This window comes from Boleophthalmus pectinirostris, unplaced genomic scaffold (assembly GCF_026225935.1).
Source record: "Boleophthalmus pectinirostris isolate CB_2022bp ecotype Guang Dong unplaced genomic scaffold, ASM2622593v1 HiC_scaffold_5, whole genome shotgun sequence".
Classification (NCBI taxonomy): Eukaryota; Metazoa; Chordata; class Actinopteri; order Gobiiformes; family Gobiidae; genus Boleophthalmus; species Boleophthalmus pectinirostris.
The window spans coordinates 17,494,122-17,518,874 of NW_026571404.1; the positions used below are offsets into that span (position 1 = coordinate 17,494,122).

At 40.8% G+C, this 24,753-nt stretch overlaps 1 protein-coding gene across 1 annotated transcript; it reads left to right on the forward strand.

Moving 5' to 3' along the window:
- Nucleotides 1–2,353: 2,353 nt before the first annotated feature.
- On the forward strand, nt 2,354–23,777 carry ism1 (isthmin 1). Its single transcript, XM_020921390.2, has 6 exons — nt 2,354–3,121; nt 11,009–11,230; nt 14,284–14,527; nt 19,158–19,301; nt 20,730–20,819; nt 22,195–23,777. Exons 1-6 carry the CDS (start codon nt 2,987–2,989, stop codon nt 22,710–22,712), a joined length of 1,353 nt encoding a protein of 450 aa, XP_020777049.1. The 5' UTR covers nt 2,354–2,986; the 3' UTR covers nt 22,713–23,777.
- Nucleotides 23,778–24,753: the final 976 nt, after the last annotated feature.

The following is a 24,753-nucleotide window of genomic DNA, read 5'->3' on the forward strand; positions in this document are numbered from 1 at the left end:
AGGTTGTCTAGTATTCTTCTGGTTAAATTAAGAAATAGACTGTAGATTGTACTGTTAAGACATACTACGTTTTTGTGGTAGACAAATTCTTTTTTTATCTTTTATCTTCAAATTTGATTTCATGTGCCCATAGAACAGTTTTCCATTCTGTTATGAGAAACATGTTAAACATTCCAACTTGTGGATTGTGCCTGTACAATATGAACTAGAGGCCAGAATATGAAGAAAGGGGACCCGTATCAGCTGTACACTGTATAAGGGATCACATCTTTGATCTGTAAATAAATACTCACATCTGGCTCCTATCTCCAGCAACAATACAGGACTCTAATCCACACCGCTCTGTGATGTCATCCCGTGTCGTGTTCCAGAAAGATTTGGACGAGGCGCGAGAAGGTGGCCTCGGATCTGGTGTGAGGTACGCTGACGTCCTGAGAGAGTCTGGGATTCATTTGGGTCATCTTTGAGCTCCATTGGACTTAAGATACAGAGAGGATTTTTTACATTGTTGTCAAGGGGGAAATGAAAGAAAAAGTACATAGCAACAAGAAGTACAGGAGGCAGCAAGTCTCCACCAAGGCATTATTGTTTATCAAGATCTCAAAAATATGTTCTTTCTATTGAGCTCCTGGACCATTTTTAACAATTTGTTTGTACTCTTTCTTCAAGCTTTGATAAACCCATCAAAAAAGTATTATTTATGTCTTCACCCAACTATAAAAAAAAAATTAATTTATTACATTCAGACAAAACTATCCTTTTCAATGAAGAAATAAATTTCACTGTGTACATATATATCTCTGAAAACATCCTTGACAATATAATAGGAGTAGACTCATAAAAATGTATTCAAAGAGTATGCTAGTACCTGCCTCTGAAAACCTTCAAACCTCCCTTATAGTAAAGGTAACTGCAGTCCTTCCTAAACACATCAATATGCTCCTAAGTGTGTGTGTAATAAAGGCTGACTGGACGACAAGGTGGGGAGCACATGTCTCGAACCAGAGCTGCCTGGTTCACTTCCAGCTGCCCTCTGCCTCAGCACAAGTGGCAAATGCTGCAAAGGGCTGGCATTCGAAACATCTGTGCAGCCAGACTACCGGTGGAGAGGCCCCGGAGACCTGGCCGCACCAGCCTCTTTTGAACTACAGATCCAAATGCGCCGCACTTATTGGAATGGCATGTAGCAGCTATTCTGAAGGGGATCCTCTCTGCTAAGACCTTTGATGTGCACCACTGTATCCAAAGCAGGCAAGCCATTCTCGCGGCTCTCTGTTTTCCATTTACAGAAAAGATTGTTTGATTCTGTGCAAAGGGATTTTTGAAGTGAAGCAGACAAAGGACAGATTTGCATGGTTATGACAGCTCTGCACAGTGTGGACTAAAGACGGGGACTGTAGCACAAGAGAGGCCGTATTATTAGTACAGCATTCACAAAAAATAAGTGACATTGTCATATGAATCATTTTCTATAATCAGAGCTAAGTTATTAAAATACTCCTTGTGATAAATAACTTCTATATTTACAGCTGTACTGGGTCAAACTCTTTGGGATGTGGCTGCCATAATGTGGATATCACTCCACTTGACTCCCACCATCACATTATTAAAGTTAATTTATAGAAAAATCTATTTGTATTATTTCTTGCCTTAGTTTCTTGATGGGATAATGTGTCTCAAAGCATTATTTTTGTTGTTTATTCAGGGGAAGGATATGTGTTATAACCCGTTTTATCAGCATTATATGGGTCCCGTAGTACAAGCCCACAATCACGAGGCCTAACCTGTGCAAAGTGTGTTTCTGTGTAAACTTTGGAGTGGCGTGGATGTGTTAAAGTGACTCTCTTCTTGACTTGACACAATGAGCCTTTTGAAGCGCACAATAAAAGGCTTAATCACGTTACAGTCACCGTTTGTCTTGCTTAAGTGAAGTGTTACAGCGCCTTTAAATCGCACACAAACACTGAAACGTGAGCCGGTGCTGTTGTGTATACAGGAACACTGAGGGACTTCTACCTCCGCTCTGGACGCGCCTGTGCCATTGCGCCTCCGGGGACCACCAAGGTTACTTAAGGACTGCAAAAGAGGTTCAGTATAATGGCATTTCTTCTATAGAATTCAAAATATTTTCTCAAGAATCCTGTGCGTAATTGAGCGTTTGACTTGGAGCGTCACTTTAAGCGTCACTCGACCGCGAGCACTCGGGGCTAAAACTTTGGTGTCTCCGGATTTGGCGTGAGTGGGACGCTTTGAGGGCGAAAGAGTTAACGAGGGGGAGGGAGCGCGCGCAGGGGCGTGTGGTATAAAACCACCTCTAAAGCGCACAACAGGAACAGCGTGTGTCTCAGTGGGTTCTACTTGGGATTTGGTTTGACTTGATTTCACCAACGAGAAGACTAGACACCGTCTTAGACATGTTTTCAATGGACATTCGAAAAACAACAATGGACAAGATTTGCGCATGAAACAGTCTACTGTGAGGAGTCTCTCCAAGGGAAGTTTAACTTTTGACACCAGTCTGAGGTGCGTGGCGCAGAATGAGGAGAGAAACCGTCGTAAAGTGGACTTGAGGAAGACTTCAGAGTGAGAATGTGGCGGGGACTCCAAGGAGAAGCACGGCTCCAAGTTTTACGCGCGACTATAGCGTGAAGTGAAGCGCTGTGCGTCAGACCAGCAGTACCATATCTGTTTATTCAGCTTTCATCCAGCATAAATGAAACTTTAATAACGATTTAATGATAGGAAGAGTGCTTGTTTACACTATTCAAAGAGGAACCTGGATCTAGCCCGAGCCAGATTTAGAAAAACAATCTTCGATCATTTTCCCTTCGATATTTGCATTCCTGATCCCGAGGTGGCTCCCAAGTGGTGTTGCGGCTCCTCGTCCCCGGCGGATCCGGAGATTGGAGTCTCTGCACCGGGAGGAGGAGGAGTGGGAGTCTCGCAGGTCACAGAGCAGGCTCCGAAGAGCGGCCGCGTCAAAAGGATGGTGCGTCTGGCGGCAGAACTGTTGCTCCTCTTGGGACTTCTTCTGCTCACGCTGCACATCACGGTCCTAAGGAGCAGCCCGCTGCCACAGGCGAACGTCACGAGCCTGGACCAGGACGCAGCTCTGACAGAGGTGAGTGTCAAAGTACTTCTGTGAGGCATAGTTTGCTTAAAAAAGTCTTTGGGGTAAAACAAAGGCTCTTTTCCTTGAGCTGTGCGTTGTCATGCGTGCACCATGGTGCTTATTGACTGCTCATCCCTGGAGACAGAGTGTCTGTCAGTTCGCCCGTCCGTCAGCAGAGGATGGAGCAGGGAGGCAGGTCAGAGATCAGCCCGAGCCCAGACACACCTCCCTATTGTTAGGATTAAATGTGCGCTGCAGGCGCTTCTCTGTCATCATGTGCTCATCACTGTCAGCCAAGCGTTCAGTCGATGAGACGAGGGTCAGAGCCGAGCCCCCCGAGCCGAGCCTCCGCGAGCATCACTCAGAGCAGAGGCTGCAGGAGAGAGTCAGCTTTCAATTAAAGTCTATGATCTGTATTTGCATTTTTACTCCTGACTCAGCCTTTGGCCTTAGTTTGGGATAATTTCAACTGTCATTATGCAGTCTCACATTTTAGTCCCATAGGGCAATATTGCTGTTCCTTTTTTCTTTTATACAGGCCCCAAAAGTCCCCATGAGCATTAGACAATGGGTTACTCAAAGTGACATAATGCTATAAATGAATGGGCCCACGTGACAGAGTCCTAACAGTTAACTGTCTATTTGAACATTCACAGAGGGGGCTCCCACTAGAGCTTCAAATCCAGAGGGCTAGAATCATGGCTCTGGGATCAGCAGTCTTTTAAAGGGTGTTCCTTTTCTGGTTTAGATGTATATTTAGCTGCTGTAGAAACACTTTAGTGGCTCTTTTTTCATGCCTTAGTGATAAATGTTTTTTCATGCTCCCTGGAATTACAACCTTACACTGGGCCTTATTAGACCCTGACAAGAATGAATGAAAAGAATTTCAGCTGAAGACTGGATATGTAAGGCACAGGAATACCACAGGGCAAAGTGGAGTAATGTTAAGTCAAAGTCACCATGCCAACCTTTTTCTGACTTGAGTTTGGGTAAATATAGCAAGCAAGAGTCATACTCATGTAGTTTATTCTACCAGATATTGTACAATAAATTCAATGTCATTATACCAGTTATTTGGGTTTTAGTAAATAAAGAAATAAAAAAGATAAACCTATAACCTTATGTGACAATGTAATTGTTCTTTATCTGATAAAACTTGCCCAGAGGACAACTCACTGAAACTTTATTTCTATATAACACAACAGGATGGCTGAGTAATCATTACTGACATTCCCAATCAATCTCAATAAATGATTTTCCAAATGTGAATATCGCTTTAGAGATTCAAATATGGTTGTAGCACTTGCCGTCTTCCCTACTTATGTTATTTTGAACATTAAAAACATTTAGTGGCTTACCCCAGACATGCAGCCATGCCCTCCTGAAAGTGTATCACTATAACAGCGGGCCTGTGTTCAGATAGATAGTGGACCATGCAAAGCTGAGGAAATATTTCAGGAATTTATCAAATATTTGTCCCTCTGCCAACACTGAACAGGACATGCACAATAAGAAGGGAGTCCCTCTTGACCAAACAATGTAAAATAATACACACACACATACACACACACACCCACACACACCCCGACACAGACACACACACACACACACACACACACACACACACGCTATTGAACATTACACTGGGATACTGGCTGCTGATGCATTGCCCCATGTAGAGACAGGGCCTGAATAGCTTCTTGCTCCTGAATGCTCTGACTATGTGCGGATATGCTTGACTGGTTTGCTACAGAAGACGGTGATGTCATCTTTCACCGGGGCTTGTCACGGCCCAGGGGGTGTATTGTTGGAGAATTGTTGGCTCAAAGTGTCATATTTAAAATGCTATTGAGTGTGGCACAAATGACAGGATGAAGCAGCTCTATGCACCTGTAGCAGGACAAGATTCAGAGCACATTATCGTCACTGACCCACAGAGGCACACCTGTCCAGTGTCCTATTTTGTAAAATTCACAAGTACAAACATGACCCCAGGGATGTGATGATATCTAATGGCAGGCTACTGTATTACCACTACATTTATTACCCTGATAAGGATGTGTTGTGTAATCTTTATTCACTTTAAGATTAAGATCTAAAAGTTTAGAGTTAGTTGGCTGTAGAGGTGCTATTAGATGTTGCTATATTAGGTAGAGTTCCATATAATAATAGTTCACAATGAAAACAAAAATGTGTGTTTGCACCAATAAAGAAGAAAAGGAATATTTACTGGCTGATGCTGGCACAGGCCGTCTCATAATGATTGAACTTGTATGTATACAAAAGTTCTCCGCAATAAGTTGAACATATATAGTTACATTCCACATTTTGTGGTGTTATTTGCATTGTAAGGAAAGAAATATGAAATGTGATATCTGCTTCATATCAAGTATAAGAAGATTAAAGCCAAAGTATTGAAATCAGTATTAGAAGTGAAAAGGTTTGATCAGTGCATCTCTAGTTGCACTGAAATTGATTTTTTTTCCTTCTGTCTGCAATAAAACATGTGCATTTTGAAAAACAAAGTGTAAAGGTCTTTGGATAGTGATATCATGCCCATTATTTCTGACATTGTTCCCCGTTAGGTTACAGTGTTGGGGTTGACTGGCCCTTCAATGTGCAGAGTTTGTCATGTAAATAAACATGTGGGGAGGACACAGGATGAGGCGTCTGAGCAGGACAGATAGTTTTGGTTCGCACCTTCACAAGTGTAGCACTGAAAAGCATCTGGCACAATGTGCACTGCCTTCATTTCCTGCAGCCTCCCCGGGGGAAGGACCCCTGAGTGGGTCCCAATTCAGTCTGGAGTCATGCCCCTTTAAGCAGCGCGCACAAAGTGAAACAAGGGAGCGAGAAGACACAGGACACAGGCTGGACAGGGAGGGGAGGGGGCACACAGTGCTCTGCTCATTCAGCCTCAGTGCGATGGGGGTGACATCCTGGGAGGCCCCACATCAACTGAGCAATGATGTGTCACTTTTGATCTCCAAATTAAAGCTCGCTCCCCGATGAGGGCACTCACGTGACACAGAGGGACTGTAAATCAGGCCGCCTTCAAAGAGGAACACTGCTGATTCTGCTTTTTAAAACTGTCAGTCCCCACACAGCAGGAGCACAGGCTTCTCTCAAAAGGATCCATAGAGAGGTAGAAATAACATGACAGTCAATGTGTTCATCTGAGGTTTCTGCGGTCACCATTGTGGGGTAAATCATTAGTGTAGTGCAATGCATTTTTCAACTGAGAGAAACTTAAACAGATGTGAAAGAATATTCACTCTGCGATGAATAGTTTACTGAACTTTGGCAAGATCTTCTAGACTGGTAGTGGTGAAGAAGAGGGGCTGAGGGGGTTGATGGTTTTGCTGCTTCATTATTGCACAAGTTGGATTGGTGATTGGATCTGACTTACCCTTGGTATTGTGGTATCCTTTATGAGTCTTAAATTAATCCTTCACATTTTGTGTGCATAGTTGACCTGAAAAAACCCATAATGGACATGTCCTAGAGCAAAGTGTATCATAGAAATGTTTAGAGAATTTCTCTGGGTCGGAAATTGGAAAATGAAAGCTTCTGAATATAACTGCACGCCTGTCAAGAGAACATCAACATATGGTTAGGCTAGACATAAACAAACTGTATTGCATTTTATTACATTCACTTTTTCAAATTCATCTTGAAAATAAACCACTTTTCTGTCAAAATAACATTACCCAGCTTCCAGTTCATGTTGTAAGAGAGCGATCAGACTTACTGAGATTCATGTTTGGCTGGTTTAAGGTGAAACTTTTCTGGTGGAGGGTCCGTCACCTGTTTGTCTCCATGGAGATATGATTATAGTTATTTTTTTGCCATGAATGTCACACAGAATGGTATTAAACCTCTCCATCACTGAGGAGACAACCAGGTGACAATATACAGGTCAGATCTGTGGAGAGGTGAGCCCATATACAGTAGAAATGCATGTTTTCAGTGGATTTTTGAACACCTAAACACATGCAAGATACATAAGTTTAATGCCATATTTTGGAAGATTCCAGCTAAAACAATAATACATATTTTGACAGACCTGTGCATAGTATGTCTTTAATTGTCATGTGCTTTGGGAACGACTGTATTTTTGTGTCTGTGGTTACAAGTGTTTGCATAAGATGGCTTGCATTCAGAACACATTTTGCAACGAAAAAAGGATTTCTTTTCAGCGGCCGTGAAGTGTGGACTTGTTAAGTGTTTTCTGGCTCTATGTTCAATCAGCATTATAAAACTGAATAGTATCAAAGCTGCTTGTGTGGTCCTCAAGACAAAGAGATAAAAGTAGATTTCCATTATATTTGCCATAGGTGTGCGCTGAATACTGTGATTAACTCTTTGGGGAGTTTTTGTGTTTTTGAGCGTCCCTTGGCGAAGTGGCTTTACAGTGACTTCTAAAGCTGTGAACTTGAAAGGCAGGGTTATCAGGCAGCCATCTTGAAGCCCAAGTACTCAGGATAAACCCAGAGAGAACCCTGTGATGTTCTCATAATGGGTCAATAACTAATGCATGGAATAAGCTTTGGTCTGCTCTTCATAATCCTCCTATCTCCATACCCATATTAGGTTAACCTCATTTTAATTGTCAAATGAACTTTCAAAATTGAAGCCCAACTTTGATGATTTCCTATAAAGATTATAATAAACACTAAGTACTCCCTCTTTTCATTTGATGGCTGGAGGCAACACACACAAGAACTATCTTACCCTCCAAATTACAGGCAATTGTATAATGAGTGCAATTATAGCAGTAGCTACCATTAAGACATGCGTTGTGAAGATGTTTTGAATTCTTAGGCCCGGATTAAATGATCACAGTGGGGTTGTCTGATTCCAGTAGTGTACTAAAAATCAAAACAGGAGGAGTTAGTGGTCCCTCTGGTTTGTTGCCCATCTAATCTCTATTTGAACTGTAGTTTTATATTGTACATTCTCCTCTATCAAGGTTTGTAGTGCACTGAGCAAATTAACACTGTCCCAGAGTGGACATAAAGCTGTGTATCATTCGTTAGAACATGAAAAAAAAACTAAAACAATTTTTTCTCCAAAACCAAAATGAAGAAACAGATAACGATTATTTTTTTATGATTAGTTTTCAATTTTGTGTTTAAATGAATAATTTCCCATTTCCGTGACTTAAACTGTGTTGCCAGACTGAACCAGGACTAAACCAGATCTGAACCAGAACAAAAACAGGACTACACCAGGACTAAACCAAGACTGAGTGTCGGGATGGGCCCGGAGGTGCACCCACGTAGGCTGTCGGGTGATCAGGACTGAGACCAGGACCAGACCAGGACCAAACAAGGTCTGAGACCGGGACCAGACCAGGACTAGGACTGAGACCGGGACTGAGACCGGGACCAGACCAGGACTGAGACTGGGACCTGACCAGGACTGAGACCAGGACTGAGACAGGGACCAGATCAGGACTGAGATTCAGTCCTGATTTAGACTTAGATTTAGTTTAGTCCTGGTTCAGTTCCTGTTTAGTCCTGGTGTGGTCCTGTTTTAGTCGTGTTTCAGTCCTGGTTCAGTCCTTATGGGCCGCAAAAGTCCGGTATCGCAGTTTAAGTCACGGAAACAGTAAATTATTCATTTAAACACAAAATTTAAAACTGAAAAAACTAACTGTTATCCATTTTGGTTTTGGAGACAAATAATGAAGAAAATAGTTGTTTTTTTGTTTTCTTATTTTTTGTTTTATTTTGAAAAACCAATGGATGACTGACACACAGATTGACATAGATCAAGATTCTGTTATTTCTCTAATTGTCAATGATGAGCTTGGGTCATTCTAATGAACCAATCCTCTGGTAGTAAATGTGGAGTGGAGTTCATACTTGTACAGGAAAAAGAAATTATACTTTTTGTGTTAAATTGCATTGAGTAAAAGTCTGTCTTGTTTATGCTCAAGGAACTAATATTGAATGTCACGTTTATTTGTTGTTGATAAGACAAAACTAATCAGTTTGCAGATCATGATTGAGCAATATGAGGAGAACAGTTGTGATTAAGGTCTAAGTAATAGATTAAAAAAAACAAAACAAAAACAGTGTCGCTGATTCCCAAAATTAATTTACAAAACTAAATTGTAGTCTAAAGTTTTACAATTGTACATATAGGCATGTTGAAATGATAATAAATAGTTGAATTGTTATCTCAAAATAATAAAGTACAAAAAAGTAGTTGCAATAAGTATACAGTTCTTATTCCAAATGTTCCTCAAAAGCGCTCCACTGAGGGCTATAGTGGCACCGCAGCCACCACAGCCTCCTGTCCTGCTGCCATCCTCTGAGCCTCTGCTCCCCACACAAACACGAGGAGCACAAACCAGACATGGAAACCCAAACAGAGCTCTGATGGATGACTACGTTTGATCTCTCTGCTGCCACCCCAGAACACAAGATTGCTGACTATTTCCCTGTCTGTTCATTTGAGACGTAATTGTTCTTCTATGCATACATTTGACATGAGACATACGTCGTATAGCTCTCCATTTGGGACATTTATACCTCAACCCCCCGTCAGCAGACCAAATGTGTTCCCAACTACAAGAAAAGCAGGAGTAATTATTTTGTAATGTTATGCTTTGGTTTCTGCACAAGTGCTAGAAAAGCATTGGTCTCCCGTGTTTATTTTTCACCAGGCTGCCCCATACGAGCTATATAGAGCAAGAGCAGTACACTGTCAGTTAAAAATGGAAAATACACTGTCTAGCTGTGACATTGGCATAAGTACAGGCTATACTCAGTTGTATTCTGGTCCGTGCAGACAGACGCCCCAAGTATGAAGTTTGTCCCACTTTTCTATCTGTGTTTGAGGTTAAGCCCACAAGGTCAGATACAGACCTGTGGGTGCTACGCTTCATATACAACGGATGTCCGCATTACTGGCTTACTGTACATAGACTTGTTAGTTGCACGGGATGTAACAAAGTGGTTCAATTCTCCCCCATGTTGCGTGTAGCTGTCGTGTCCTTGGGCAAATCAAGACACCAAGACGTCCCAGAAGGGGGGTGACAGTAGCTCAGTTGGTGTGTTGGAGCGTTTGTCCGCTGATCTGAAGGTCAGCGATTCAAATTCCACCCTCGACATACAGTAAGACATATTGTGCTGATCCACTAACCCACAGCTCCCACATATGAATGCTGCTGTTGTTGTGTCCTTTGGCAAGACACTTAACCCATCTCTTCTCCATTGTCTACGTACATTGGTATATGAGTGGGTCAGTGGTTTCTTGATGTAAAGCACTCTGAGAGCCATGAAAGTGGGAAAATACTGTATAAAAATGTGACCATGTTAGATTTCATTTGTTTAATTTAAAACACAATAGGTTCTATTCACGCTTATGTCACAAAACCAGGAAGTTTAGAAAGATGCGATTACAACTTCTGGTGTAGTTACTGACAGTGGGCTCACCTAACATCGACCGACTGTGATAAAACTCAAGGAAGTAAATGTCATCAGCGATAAAATGAAGACTGCATATGTATGTGCTGTTTGGAATCATCTTGAATTTGGCGCCTTCATCTCTTCTAATCGCATGTACCCAGTGCGCTCGGAGTCGTGTGTCAGTGGGGAAATTATGAAAACGGAGGTGTGGTTGTAATTGTTGATTAGCAGAACGTAATGAAACACTACAGTGACATGTAGATGAAGAAAACTGGGCCTGGGAAGTTGTAATCGCATCTTTCCAAACGTCTTGCTGGTTTGTGACGTAAGCGTGAATAGAGCCTATTGTTGTTCATGTTCTGCCTTTTAAATTAAAAGTTAACTGGCAAATACTAACTGGACTTTATTTATTATTACATTACATTATAACATCTTTCCACCTGCCTCATAATGTCTTACTTTGGTTTCCTAACAGAACAATATCAATACAAAAAGGAGCTCTTCTGGTCAGCTGGAGTCGGAGCGGCGGAGATCTGGTCCAGGACACAGGCTGGCCCCTCGTCCTGCCTCTCTGCCATGGGCACAAGGCACCGGGAGCAGCCTGCACAGAGACACTCCCGGAGCATTCCTCTTGGACCTGCACAACTTCCCTGACCTCTCCAAGGCCGACATCAACGGGCAGAATCCAAACATACAGGTAAGACTTCTGTCAGGGCATAGACCTCTAATAACAGATGTGGTAGAGGAGTAGAGATACACAAAAGTAAGATTATTTTAACCTAAACAATATCAACCCAGTGTGTATGCTGCTTTTAGAAATGAATGGATATGATTGGTCATAGGTCCTGATAGAGAAGCCACATAATTTTCCAACTTGATTTTGATACTATATATTAGATTATTAGGCAGAAATAGTGTTAACATGAGGTATTGTACTAGTTCAGAATATACTTCAATACCATTCCACATTTATTTTTTTCCCTACCATGTTATAATGGTGTTCCCTCATCAAAAACATGCCTGAAGTGGTTTTATATGTCATCCATTCATGTTTGAGTATTTTAGCAATCTCTCCCAGCACTATTCGAACCTAGCCAGGCGGTCGCCACCTACACTAGACGCTTTGCACGAACCCGGGAAGTTGTAGTCCGCACCCCGGCCAATCAGCGAAGAGCTGTGAAGCTATGATATCAAACTCAAGCGCCTGTCTGGGTGCCTTTTGTGGAACAGCACAACAGTAAACAAAGCGGTCGAGATGGATGTAGACAAAGCCATATATTCTGTGTTGGCAACGATTCCCGAGATCGAGGATTTAAAGCCGGAGCAAAGAGAATGTTTGGTGAATTTTATCAAGGGGAAAGACGTTATTGCCCTTCTTGCCCCATTAGCAGCACATTACATATATCACAACCAAACAGCAGCGACTGGTTAAAAATAAAATAGTACCTACCTAACGTCGAGCAAACAAATCCTAATGTTGCGAGGTCAGGCGGTTTCCACGAAGTGAAACCAGCTGATGAGTCAGGCTAATTCGAAGCCTCCTTACAGTTAGATATAAGATTCTGTGCAATGCTTGGCCTACAAGCCTACGTCACAACAATTCTCCATAAATATACAAAAATATGATACAAAACAACTTCTCAAATCTGATGCGATGTAGAGTAGTTTCATTGGCAGGAATCTACGATGTTTTTCAAATGAGTATGCAGTTTTGATGATAGTTTTATTATTGATTAGTATCTGGGTATGTTTTTTTTTTTTTTTTTTTTTGACAACTCTCAGCTCAACTCTGTACGACGTAAGTGCTCAAGCAAAGAAAGGTAAAAACAGGAAACAGGAAGAGGATGGTTGGTGCACACTGTTACTCCCTAGCACCCCTCGTCTTCCTCTGTCTCATATTATACAGAGGGGTCCCGGCGTCCATCATAATGACAGTTGAAAGGCACTGACTAACACTTGTGCTTATGTTAATGCTGCCTGCGCTGCACAGATGTGTTTAAATCATTCTGTTGTCTAATCCGGCGAAGGGGGTCTCCTTACCATATCTGAAGGCATCGCCACTAAATCCCAGCACGAACAAAGTCTATTAGCCATCTCAAGGCCTCAAGATGTGGGAAGAGAGCCGGGTAACCAATCGAGCAGGGGTGCGAGGCGGCGGAGGGACAGGGCGGGGTGGGGTGGGGGCGGGCGTCTTTGATCCCAGGATTCATCTGGCTTTCATGGTCTGGAGGAGGCGAGTAGCCCTTTGAACTCTGTGTTTAGGTGGAGAGAGGGTGGCTGAGGGGCAGGGTGCAGGGGCGGCGGTGGTCCCTCTCATCTGGGAGGCACATGTGTTGGAGCGAACGGCAGAATGAGTGAGGGAGAGAGGCGAGTTCGGGGGATCAGATAGTGACACCGCAGCTGGGGTTTGCATCACCTGATTGGAAGCGTTGCGTCAGATATCAAAATTTGGATCCTAGCATTCTCAAATGACATGACGTCGCAGAAAGTATTTGTTTTGAATGTGTAATTTGTTGAAAATCTGGGAAATGAGGTAATCAATAATCTTGCACAACTTGAATGAACTGCATGAAAAATAAATTCACAACTTAACACAGCAGAGAATAAATTTCTCTCTGGGGATCAATGAAATTAATCTTAAGGGCCCACATTACACTATTTTCTGATCTGTTATAATGTTATTTTCTCATCAAAAACATGCCTGGAGTTGTGTTTTTTTAATTCACACATGTTTAACACACAAACCCTGCATTTTAGGTTGAGTTCTTCTTTGAAACTGAAAACAATTTTGAGCTTTGGAGATGTTGACAGACTAATAATAAAGGATTACTCAAATATGTGTGAATGAAACAAAACACAACACCAGGTAAGTTTGCATTATGTAACTTTTCTGGTGGAAGTCTACCAACTTTTGTCATTGTATTGTTTGTAATTTTCCACAGTATGCCCTCAAACTCAATAATGTCAGGCTAAGTTAGAGATCGGATCCGTGGAGTGGCGATTAATGCATATTATAAGGAATAAATGGTACACAGCAAAAAGTGGAGAGTTAAAATTGACTCTCACAGAATCAACTTTAACATTTTCTCAGAGTTTATATGAGTCCAATCGGTTCTCTGTTAATTTAACATTTTTGGAAATGTTAATTAAGTAACACTGGACCAAAGTTCCTGTTTAATCCCGAAATCCAGAGTTATATTAACATTTTGAGAGTAAACAGATAACAATTTGTAGAGTTATTCTGATTTCGCTAAACAACACACAGAGGTGTTTTATTTTATTTTGACTTTATTTTAGTTAATTTAAGATGAAATCATGTACAAAACTGGTTCAAACTGGTCTTCTCTCACAAGAGTTTGAAGTGGTGAATGGAAGGAGCCAAATTAACACTAACAGAAGTTGAATTAACACTAAGAGATGTTGAATTAACACTAGAGGAAGTTAAATTAACCTCAACCACATCAACTCTGACAAATAACTCCAACTCAAACCCCCATTTAACTTTCAAATTGTTAAAATAACACTTTTGGTGTTAAAGACAACTCTGACATATTTTACCCTGAAATTTTAACCCTCCAGTTTTTGCTGTGTAGTTAGAGAAGCTCCATATCATACTGTTGAAAGCAAATTCAAACCAATAATAATTTTGCCATGAGCACCAGAAAGGTTACACGCTGCACCTATAACCTTATGTTTGCTTTTCATATTGTCGTCATTAATGAGGCTGTGTTGTTTTTTGTTGCCGTGCAGGTAACAATAGAAGTTGTGGACGGATTGGAAGGACACGAACAGGAGAAAGGCCTCCATAAAGAGACCAAACCAAACTGGGCTTCACCAAACTGGAGGAACTGGTGGCCCCACTCGTCCCCTTCCTCGGGCACCCACCAGACAGAGGAGCACAGAGCTAAAAACGAAGACAGCAACTTCCTCAGACCACCTCCCGACTGGGACAGGAGAGGGGGCACTGGAGGAGGCAAAACTCAGAGCGAATATGGTGAGAGGAAATGAATGCAATGATGGTAATAATAAGGGCTTCCCAAACTGCACTGATGTAGGCTAGTTAAATCTTTAGTCATGGGGTAGTTAAGGGTTTGCTCTGGTTCTGGATTAGTCACGGTATATTAATTTTGTTAGATCTGGTTTCGTTGTAGTTTAGTCATACAAAGACCTTAAAGACTGCTGCTATTTAGAAAGCCAAATATTTTCTGCGGTGGCACAGCATGTAAACTGCCCTAACAAATCTTTCCACTTGTTTTTGTGGAAAACGTGGCATTCATTCATTAGCACTACATAATGGATCTATTCATTTTGACAAAACAATACATAGAGGCAAATCTAAGCTCAATACTAAAATGCTTTAACAGAGAAGAAACTGGTTTTGACCAACTGGTGGGATCGGTCTCGTTTAGATCAAGGATAAGTCCAACTATCTGCATACCAATCACAAAGCTACGACACCACAAAACAGCAAATCTCACAAACAAGTATATAAAAATAATTAGAAAATCAATTTATTTTTGTGGAGCCAGAAATCACAACAGCAGATGCCTCGCAGGGCTTTGCAAAATTGTTGATTTAACCAACAGAAAGTTAGAAAATTAAACAATGAAACAGTCATCAGTCAATTACAGACAAGCAGATTAACCACTGTTCACAGGAAAGGAAAAACTCCAGTGGGAATGAGTTAAGTTAAAGGTCCTACATTACACAAAATGTACTCTTTTAGTTATGTTATGATGCTATTACCTCATCAAAACATATCTGGAGTTGTTTTGTTACATTCACACATGTTTGAATAATCCTGCGTTATTAGTCTGTGTATGTTTCCAAAGCTCAAAATGTTCTGTTCTACCTTGTGATGTCATGTAGTGACAGTTTTCAAGTTAACAGTGACCTCTGACTTTTAAAGTAGTTTTGTAGAGTTTGGCAATTCCAGGTAGCCAGGCTGGCAGCACCTAGTGTCTCCACTCAATTTCATTTCTCTCCAGCGACTAGGAATCAGAATACACTAGGCAGTTTGCAAGAACCCCAGAAGTCCAATCAGCGAAGAGTTGTGAAGTCATGATGTCAAACTCAAGAGTCTGTCTGGATCCCTTTTGTGGTACAGCACAACAGTAAACAAAGTGGTCGAGATGGATGTAGATGAAGCCATACAGATCAGGATTTAAAGTCAGAACAAAGAGAATGTTTGGTGAATTTTATCAAGGGGAAAGACGTTATTGCTGTTCTTCCTATGGGATTGGGAAAAGCTTAATATATCAGTTAGCCCCGTTAGCAGTGCATTACATACTTCACGACCAAAGAGCAGAGACTGGTTAAATTTTAAAAAAGTACCCGCCTACCATCTAGGAAACGAATTCTAATGCTGCGAGGTCAGTCAATTTCCACGAAGTGAAACCGGCTGATGAATCAGGCTAACTTCCAGGGGTAGAATCATCCAAATGATTCTCGTAAAGGTGTATGGAGTTTAAAAACACAGAGGAGCATTTCCTGCATTACCACATGACCTCAGAAGGTGTGTTTTCTGTTTGAATGAAGAACTCTGCAGGGTTTGTGTGTTGAACATGTGTGAATGAAACAAAACACAACTCCAGGTTTGTTTTTGATGAAGAAACATTATAACAGATTAGAAAATAGTGTAATATGGGCACTTTAAAGTAAACAAGTTAATATTTTGGAAAAGAAGATGAGAACAGTTTTTCCACAATAACTTGGATAATGGTCCTTTTTACACTGGTCTACAGATGTCCATAGTTCGATGGGGAATCTGTAATTTTGTGATTTGCTGATTTAAGCTGTCACCATCATAACTGCCGTGGTCCCAGCAGAGCCCTGATTGAAGCCTTTAACACTCTTTTATGAGCCGGATTCCAATGTGGCACCGAGCGGCTACGTGACACAGTTAAAACGCATCACGACATCAAAGTTAAACCAGCGGGAACAGGGGCTACAAGCTGCGTTCATCTGCCCCACCGCTCACAACAGTTACCCAAAAGATAAATCAGCTACGCAAGAATTCCCTCACACCAGACGTACAGTATCCGTGTCGGAGCATGCCCAAACCAACATGGTTCAACAGGAATGCACGCGCTGTGGAAAATGACACTTTATCCACTTGTATGCAGTGGTTTGAGAAGCCATTTTATAATATTTTTAATGCAAACCATAGCCCCATGTTTAATGTTTCTGGCTTATCACTGCGGTCAGCTCTTTCATACTTCATTTCATACCACTCCAATGGACGAGGGGCTATTTTATCACCATTAGGGTCATGGTTTTGAACTAAATGGTTGTAATTGAGGACAAGCAGTGTGGGTCGTCTATCATTAAGGAAATCTATTGCCAGACACATGGTTAGAGCAGCCAAGAATGTAAGCAAGTAGATGTGCTGTACTAACAAGCAGAAGTAAAGGGTCGAAATTCAAATAATAACTCAAAAGGAAATATTTGGTTGCAAACTTATTCAGCTTCTGGCAGTTATAGGCACAACTATGTGTATGGTTAGGTAGATAATATGTCATTTGTTTAAAGGGGCTATATTACACAAAAATGACTTTTGTGAGCATTAAGCCGAGTTACGATGTTGCTTCCTCCTCAAAAACAAACCTGGACTTGTGTTTTCTTTATTTATTTTAATTGGGACAGACTTTTTAATGGACAGACATGATACAACATGAATGTAAACACAGCGGATTATAGCCAAAGGATAATTTCCATCCACTGTCCCATTCACACATGTTTGAGTTAATCCTTTGTTATTAGAATGTCTACATCTCCAAAGCTCAAAATGCTCCATTCCAACTAATGATGTAATGTATTGGTAGTTTTCAAGTTAATAGCTAATTTTTACCTTTTGTTCAGTAGAGATTGGCAATTCAGTGGAGCACATGACGTCACAAAGTGGAACAGAGTGTTTTCAGTTTGAGAAAAGAACACAGCCTTCAATAAATCAATCAATCAAACTTTATTTATAGAGCGCTTTTCATACAAAAAAACGCAACACAAAGCGATTAATCTGCAGGGCTTGTGCGTTAAACATGTGTGAATGAAACAAAACACAACTCAAGGTATGTTTTTGATGAGGAACATAGATCAGGAATAGGCCCACTGAATTGATTAGAAACATTTTAACTTAATTAAATGAATGGCTTACTCACAGGATTGACATCTTTTTCCAAACATCATCTAAGTTTGACAACTGTTTTTTATTTATTTTTTTTTTTTAAAGTTAGATCAAAGTATAAATAACTGAAACTATTGCACAGTAATTACAGTAATAACTGATCACTGCGCCGTGCAGATGGAGAGGAAAGCCTTTGTCAGTTCTGTCAGAGCAGCCATCAAACTACCTCCAACTCTTCTCCAGCCTTATTTGGAGACAGGAACAGGAACTATATGCCTATCAGGGCTGCATTCATACAAAATACCCATAATGAGGGGCAGATGGTGAGGAGGTGCGTATAGGAACAGTTTGGAGCGAGGCCAGAAACACTTCCATCCCAACATGCCCACATTAATTCAGCTCATTGATGGAGAGCTGCTTTCAAGATGTGTTAGGGACGTGTGTTAGCGACGTGTGTTAGTGTGCGGTAAGGATAGTATCAGCGCCGTGATGTGGTTCAAGTCTAAGCTAACTGTTTCCATGTATGCCCATTATAGTGATCTGCTTAGTAATAATTGGAGCTAAAGAGGATTTCCAAACACTGAACCATGGATGAAGCAGGGTCCAATTCCAGTGTGCCAAGCAGAGTGTTTTTTTGTTTTTTTTTCCATTATCACCTTCAAGTAAAAAAAAAAAAAAAAAAAAGTCTTGCATGGGTTAAAACTACATTAGGGTGACCAGATTTTCAAAATTATAAACTGGGACACACCCGAGTTGGGATGGTTGGTATAAATAAACTGTAAAAAGAGCATGTAAGATTGTGCATTCTCGTGTCAGTCATAATCTGCGGGACTTCTGCCACTGCATTTTTTTTTTTTTTGCTTTATGGTCATTCGCAAACACGGTTTTCTGCATTTTGGCTAAACAAATGACAATTTATGTTTCTCTTTACTGTTGGCGGGAATCAGAGTAGTCAAAAATAAATGTGATGGTCCTGTTTTAGTCATGGTTTAGACTTGATGTAGTCCTGACTTAATCTTAGTTTAGTCCTAGTTTAAATCAAATTGGTCAAAAATAGGGACATCTGGGGCATTTTTTATATAAAACTGGAACAAATCACTGGATTTGAATGAATCTGATGGGACAGGGGATACAGGGCTCAAAACTGGGACTGTTTCGGGGAAATAGGGACATCTGGTCACCCTAATAGATTCCAAATTTTAATCTTGATTTTAGCAGTTATGACATGTTTAACCTCAGTAACCTCAATTGTGTAACTGTTTTACTGAAATTTCCCATTAAGTTAATCCTAAACTAGTAAAAATACCTAATTACGTGTTAAGCCTATATAATTATGAATTCAAGTCGTCTGGGTTATGTTAATGTTTCCTCATAAAAGCATTAAATGGAAAAGGTAAATGCAGCATAATAAATGTTACAATCATAATTACCAACCTTACCTCAGCATCAAGGCAAATGTCAAAACCCAAACAAACAAGCATCTCTGTCTCCCTGTGCTCAGACTACATGGACGGAGAGGGCGACTGGAGCGGCTGGTCCAGCTGCAGCGTCACCTGTGGCAACGGGAACCAGAAGAGGACACGGTCGTGTGGATACGCCTGCACGGCAACCGAGTCCAGGACCTGTGACATGCCCAACTGTCCCGGTGAGGGATTATCGCTGTTTGATTTCAGATTCTGTTCATGGGTTTCAACACTATACACTCTATGACAGGGGTCTCCAACCTGTCACTCGGGATCTATCAGTAGCTCTCTACCCCCTTCCAAGTAGCTCACCAAGGGAATTCAGAGTTATACTGTGATGAATAACAATGAATAATAATGTATCATATTGAAACACAACTTTGTGCACTAATAAATGGGCAATGGCTTATGTTTTATGGGTATCTAACTGTACTCAAAGGCTTGCCCTCTTTCTTATAATGCTCTCAGTTTCTTGTGGCCACTAAAAGGAGTGGCTCTCTGGCATTTTTGTTTTGTAAAGGAGACCCCTGCTCTATGACAACAGTCCTGTTATTTCTGAAACTCATCTACAATGTAACGTCAAACGATTTATAGGGAAAGGAATTCAGAATTCTTGTATTAACTGAAAAAATATTTACAAGAATAGTTACAAGAAAACATTGCAAATGCTGGACCTCATTTTACTGAAAGGTTCCTAAGTCCCTATTTACCCATGACAGTTCCAGTTTTGAATCCTGTGTCCCCTGTCCCAGCAGATTTATCCAAAACCATTGATTTGTCCCAGGTTTATACAAGAAACATCCCTGATGTCCCTATTTTTGACCAATGTTATACCTGCCAACAGTAAAGAGCCGTATATTGACATTTGTTAATGTAAAAATATACAGAAAAGCTACATAAAAATGACCACAACACGAAGAAAATGTGACTGTACTGACTCACATGTCATGATTAGGCTGAGTACAGAACAGTTTTCCTTAATTACGCACTCGTTTCACAATTTTATTATTACCAACCACTCTAACCGAGAGTGTCCCAGTTTTTGATTTTGAAAATCTGGTCATCCTACCTTAGTCTCACTTTATTTATCTGTCCCATATCAATTATTCAGTACAAGCCTGTCAGTATTACTGTATGTAATGGTTTGTAGCCTGAAGAAGGGCAAATGCAGGTTCAAATGTTTAAGATCAGTCATTACCAATAAACATACAGATGCCTTTGTAAGGTCAGAAGGTATAATATTGTCCCTCAACCACAAGGTTGATGGTTAATCCTTGTTAAACCAGTTAATACGCCTGTATTGATGGTCATCCAGGGTTCATGAATGTGTTCAAAAGACAAATGATACACAGTATGCAATGTGCAGTCTTACAGGTATCTACGTACGTGATAATGGACTGCTCCTTTCATACTCTTTATTTTTATCTAACACGAGGCAGGTGGTTGGCTACTGTAGTTTAGATCAAAGTCAAATCTAGACCAGACCAGTAGTTAGTAGTAGATTCAAGATGTCCGATCAGTCTGGGGAAAATCTATCGTCTCTTTGTGTGTCGATGCAAGATTCTTTCATCCTTCTCACCATCTTTGTATGTGCCCTCATGTGTCCAAAGGTATTGAGGACGCTTTCAAGACAGCCGCTACTGAAGTGAGTCTGCTGGCAGGGACAGATGATTTCAATGCCACAGAGCTCTTTGGAGTTGGTAAGTGTCTGTCTGTCTCTCCACATGATTCCTCATTCACATGTGCCTGCTCTGTCAAAGGCACTCCATCCATCTGGCCTTGGTGCTTTCTGAACACATTTAGCATTCCTCCTGCCTGGCCTGCTCTCCATTACTCTACAGAGATGGAAATGTACAAGAGAAATGGCTCCATCTGGCACAAGCGAACACATCCAGCTCCACTGTGCTCAGTCAAACCAGTGACAGCAAAAAGTAATGTCTCAAAGTTCACATTTTCACTTTGTACACTCTGAACTTTGTTCGCGAGTTAAAAATCCTAACAAGCAACATTAGGTTTGACAGACGTTAAAGACCGTTGCCATTAGCGTCATGATGCAAGCATGTTAATTGCTTAATTAGTAAGGCATAGCAAAGTGTTTTGACCTTTTCTATACCCATAAACCTGATGTATGCCAGTGCTTGTACTACTTTCCTCTCCTCCCACTGTCCAAAGACGTGTATGGGAGATTGGATCAGTCCATCGTGTGACGTCACTCATAGCGTTCGGCTCAAGTCAAGTGAAGCTCACGATGCCAGCGGTTATAGGGGCGAATGTGGAGGCGAGTTTCGTATTAGGATTAGTAATTTATTTATGGACAATACTGTGAAATAAAAACACCAGGATCATGTAAAGAGGGTTAACACAAACAATTTAAGACCAGAATGACGAGGCTCACAGCAACAATTACAGAGAGATGATTTTTCAACGTTAAGTCAATTGGAAACAGAGTCGATGGAGCCGAACGCGCTCCCATGTTCACTTCCTATTTGGAACGCAGTGGCTGATATGTTAGCTATGTCTATTGATATTTGCGGTATGTGGATTAGGCCCAAAGAATCCAGATCACCCTAATGCAAGCTCACACGCAAGGACCCGAATCATTTTCAATCAGTCCTACACATTTTCTCAAAAATACAAGGTTACATTTATGTAATCTTCAGTTTTATGTTCTATTGGGAACGTAAGTGTTGCCTGATCGCTTTTATGTCTTAACCTGCTTTAGCGGACTACCTGCAGACACTGAAATTGTCTTTGGTCCTAAAAGCATTTGGTAAAAGGTGCCCCACTCTCCCTCACTACTTTCGCTCTTTCAGTCCTTGTCCTTTCCTCTGCTCCTCTCCTCTTCCTTTCTCAGACATCCATAATTCATGTTTTTTCATTCACATGCACCGGCCGTGAATGTTGCATATTAGAATATTGTCCCTCTATAACAGAAATAAGAAGATTAAAAATATTTAGACATTTTTTCGTAACTATACCCTAACTATCCACAACTAATTAGACTTGTAACTATGAAATGCAAACTTCAAACTTTGCTTTTTAAATACACAGAGAAGTAATTGTTCTTTCTTTCAGACACTGACAGCTGTGAGCGCTGGATGAACTGCAAGAGCGACTTTTTGAAGAAATACATGACCAAAGTGGCCAACGACCTGCCCAGCTGCCCCTGCTCCTACCCCACAGAGGTGGCCTACAGCACGGCCGATGTCCACGACCCCCCCACCAGGAAAGACTTTAGGTGGAAAGACGCTAGCGGGCCCAAGGAAAAACTCGAAATCTACAAACCCACCGCCCGCTACTGCATTAGGTCCATGTTGACGCTAGAGTCCACCACGTTGGCCGCTCAACACTGCTGCTATGACGATAATATGAAGCTAATCACTCGCGGTAAAGGGGCGGGGACTCCTAACCTCATCAGTATTGAGTTCTCAGCAGACCTGCACTATAAGGTGGACATCCTGCCGTGGATCATTTGTAAGGGGGACTGGAGTCGATATAACCAGGCAAGACCACCAAACAACGGGCAGAAGTGTCCAGAAAATCCACAAGATGAGGACTACTACAAACAGTTTGAAGAAGCCAGGGAATTTTAGACTTTAAACATGGGACAGCACAAGTTTAGAGGCTAGATTTGAATAACTTTTTACATGAACATTTTGGACAATATTTTAAATGTATAAAATGGAGATATGAATGACATATTGTGTACTATTTGCAGCTATTGTGATAAAGGGACTTTGAAAAAAGGGAAACTTGTTGTTCTAGGAATGTATACTGCCCATGTTTGTTATTGTGATTCCCAAACCTTTTACACCATGTACCATCAGAGCTTTACAGGGACCATTTAAAGCAGAACTCTGTAACTTTTTTACCTATCATGAATCTTTCAAGAAATAAACACATCCTAGTAAAAGAACCTAGCAAATGTTTTAGAAAAAAATATATTGATATGCGCTTTTCTACCTCTATTAAGAATTCAAAGCTCACCCATTCACTCAAGTGTCTTACCTAAGGACACAGCAGCTGTATGCACTGGTGGGTGCAGGGATCAAACCTCCAACCCTTGTATCAGGGGCTGAATGCTCTACTAAGTGACCTCCAAAGTGAAGGAAGTTGCTGAGTTCCGCTTTAACTGCCTAAAATGACCCTAAATCAGGACTGACCTGAGTTTAAACCCAGGGATAAAACAGGGATCACCAGAAAAATGCATTACTAAATAAGGACAAAACATGGTACTGGCAAAAACCAGGAAAAGACTTCTGAAAATGAACAGATGAAGCCTGCAGACACCAAGGGCATGCGCACCATAGTTCGAGAACCACTGTTACTAGCTGAATGTGAGTGTTATAACAATCTTTGTGAAATACATTTTTGGGTCGAGGACACAGGACAGGGTACAAAAATATTCTCATTTTGACTGTTGATATACAAACTTTGAGTATGTTTATATAGATTTTGTTACCAATAATTTTTCAAGTCCGATCATCACTCCTCTTTGTAAAAAGCATTGCATTATTTTTGTAAAGTATTTATTTTTATGTCATAGCTGTGTATGACTCCTGTGTTGATGACTGTTGTTTTGAAGTTACTTGTGGCTGATGCTAACTTGATTTCTTTTGGTTCTCCTCAAGTTAGCGCCAAAGCTAAACAGAGCAAAGAGAATGTGTGAATACTACAGTTGTACGGAAAGAATTTAAGATACAAATCTATAAATAAATTGTTAAAAAGCAATTGGTTTACAGTTTGGCAGTGGTTCAGTCGTAATCGTAAACATGTAGATTATATTGTATATGACTGGGAAGTAATTATAACTACTAATGAATGTTGTAGTTTTAATTCTGCTATTTCTTTTTGTTTACACATTTTTAGCCCATGTGTTCAACGGGACAACACAGCAGAGTGATCAATGCTCAGAACTACATATGGGCTGCAGATTTACCACTAAGCCACACAACAGGGCAGATGAATCAACAGAGGACGTGGTACTAGATAAAAATCTCAAAATTATAAGGATCTTGTGCAAAAACAGCTATGAATACAGAGAAGTGCTTCTAAAAGGCAAACTAAACTGTAAAGTCACGCTAAAACTCCAGCTAACTCTTTACTTTCCGCTGTTGAGTATATTATCTCTAATCCTAATAAAATAGGTGACTAAAAAAAACATCAAAGAATGAATTGAAGAAAGCCCTAATAACATTACAATTGAAGAGTTTGCAAAGATGCACAACTGTCAAGTAAAAAAAAAATTTGAAGTCTTATAATTCATTAAAAAACACATTTATTTTAGTGCAATAAAAATATCCAGTCCCTTCTCAAACGTAAATTGTGTAACTTTTCTGGTAGAAGTTCCATCAGATGCTTTTCTCCATGGAGACTAGAGTTATTGCTTTGTCTAGAATGTATCACAGTATGACATTAAACCTTTCTATCTTCATTGAGACCAAACTAGACAAAGTTACAGGTCAGGTCTGTGGAGAGGCAAATCCGCTCACAGTCAGAATGTTTTTTGAGGTGTTTTTGTTCTATAAAACCACCGGTAATTGAATAAATGTATGGTAGAGCTGTTCAAAGTCATACTGTGGAACATTCCAGGTAGAGCAATGACATATCCATAGAAACAAGCAGGTGACGGAC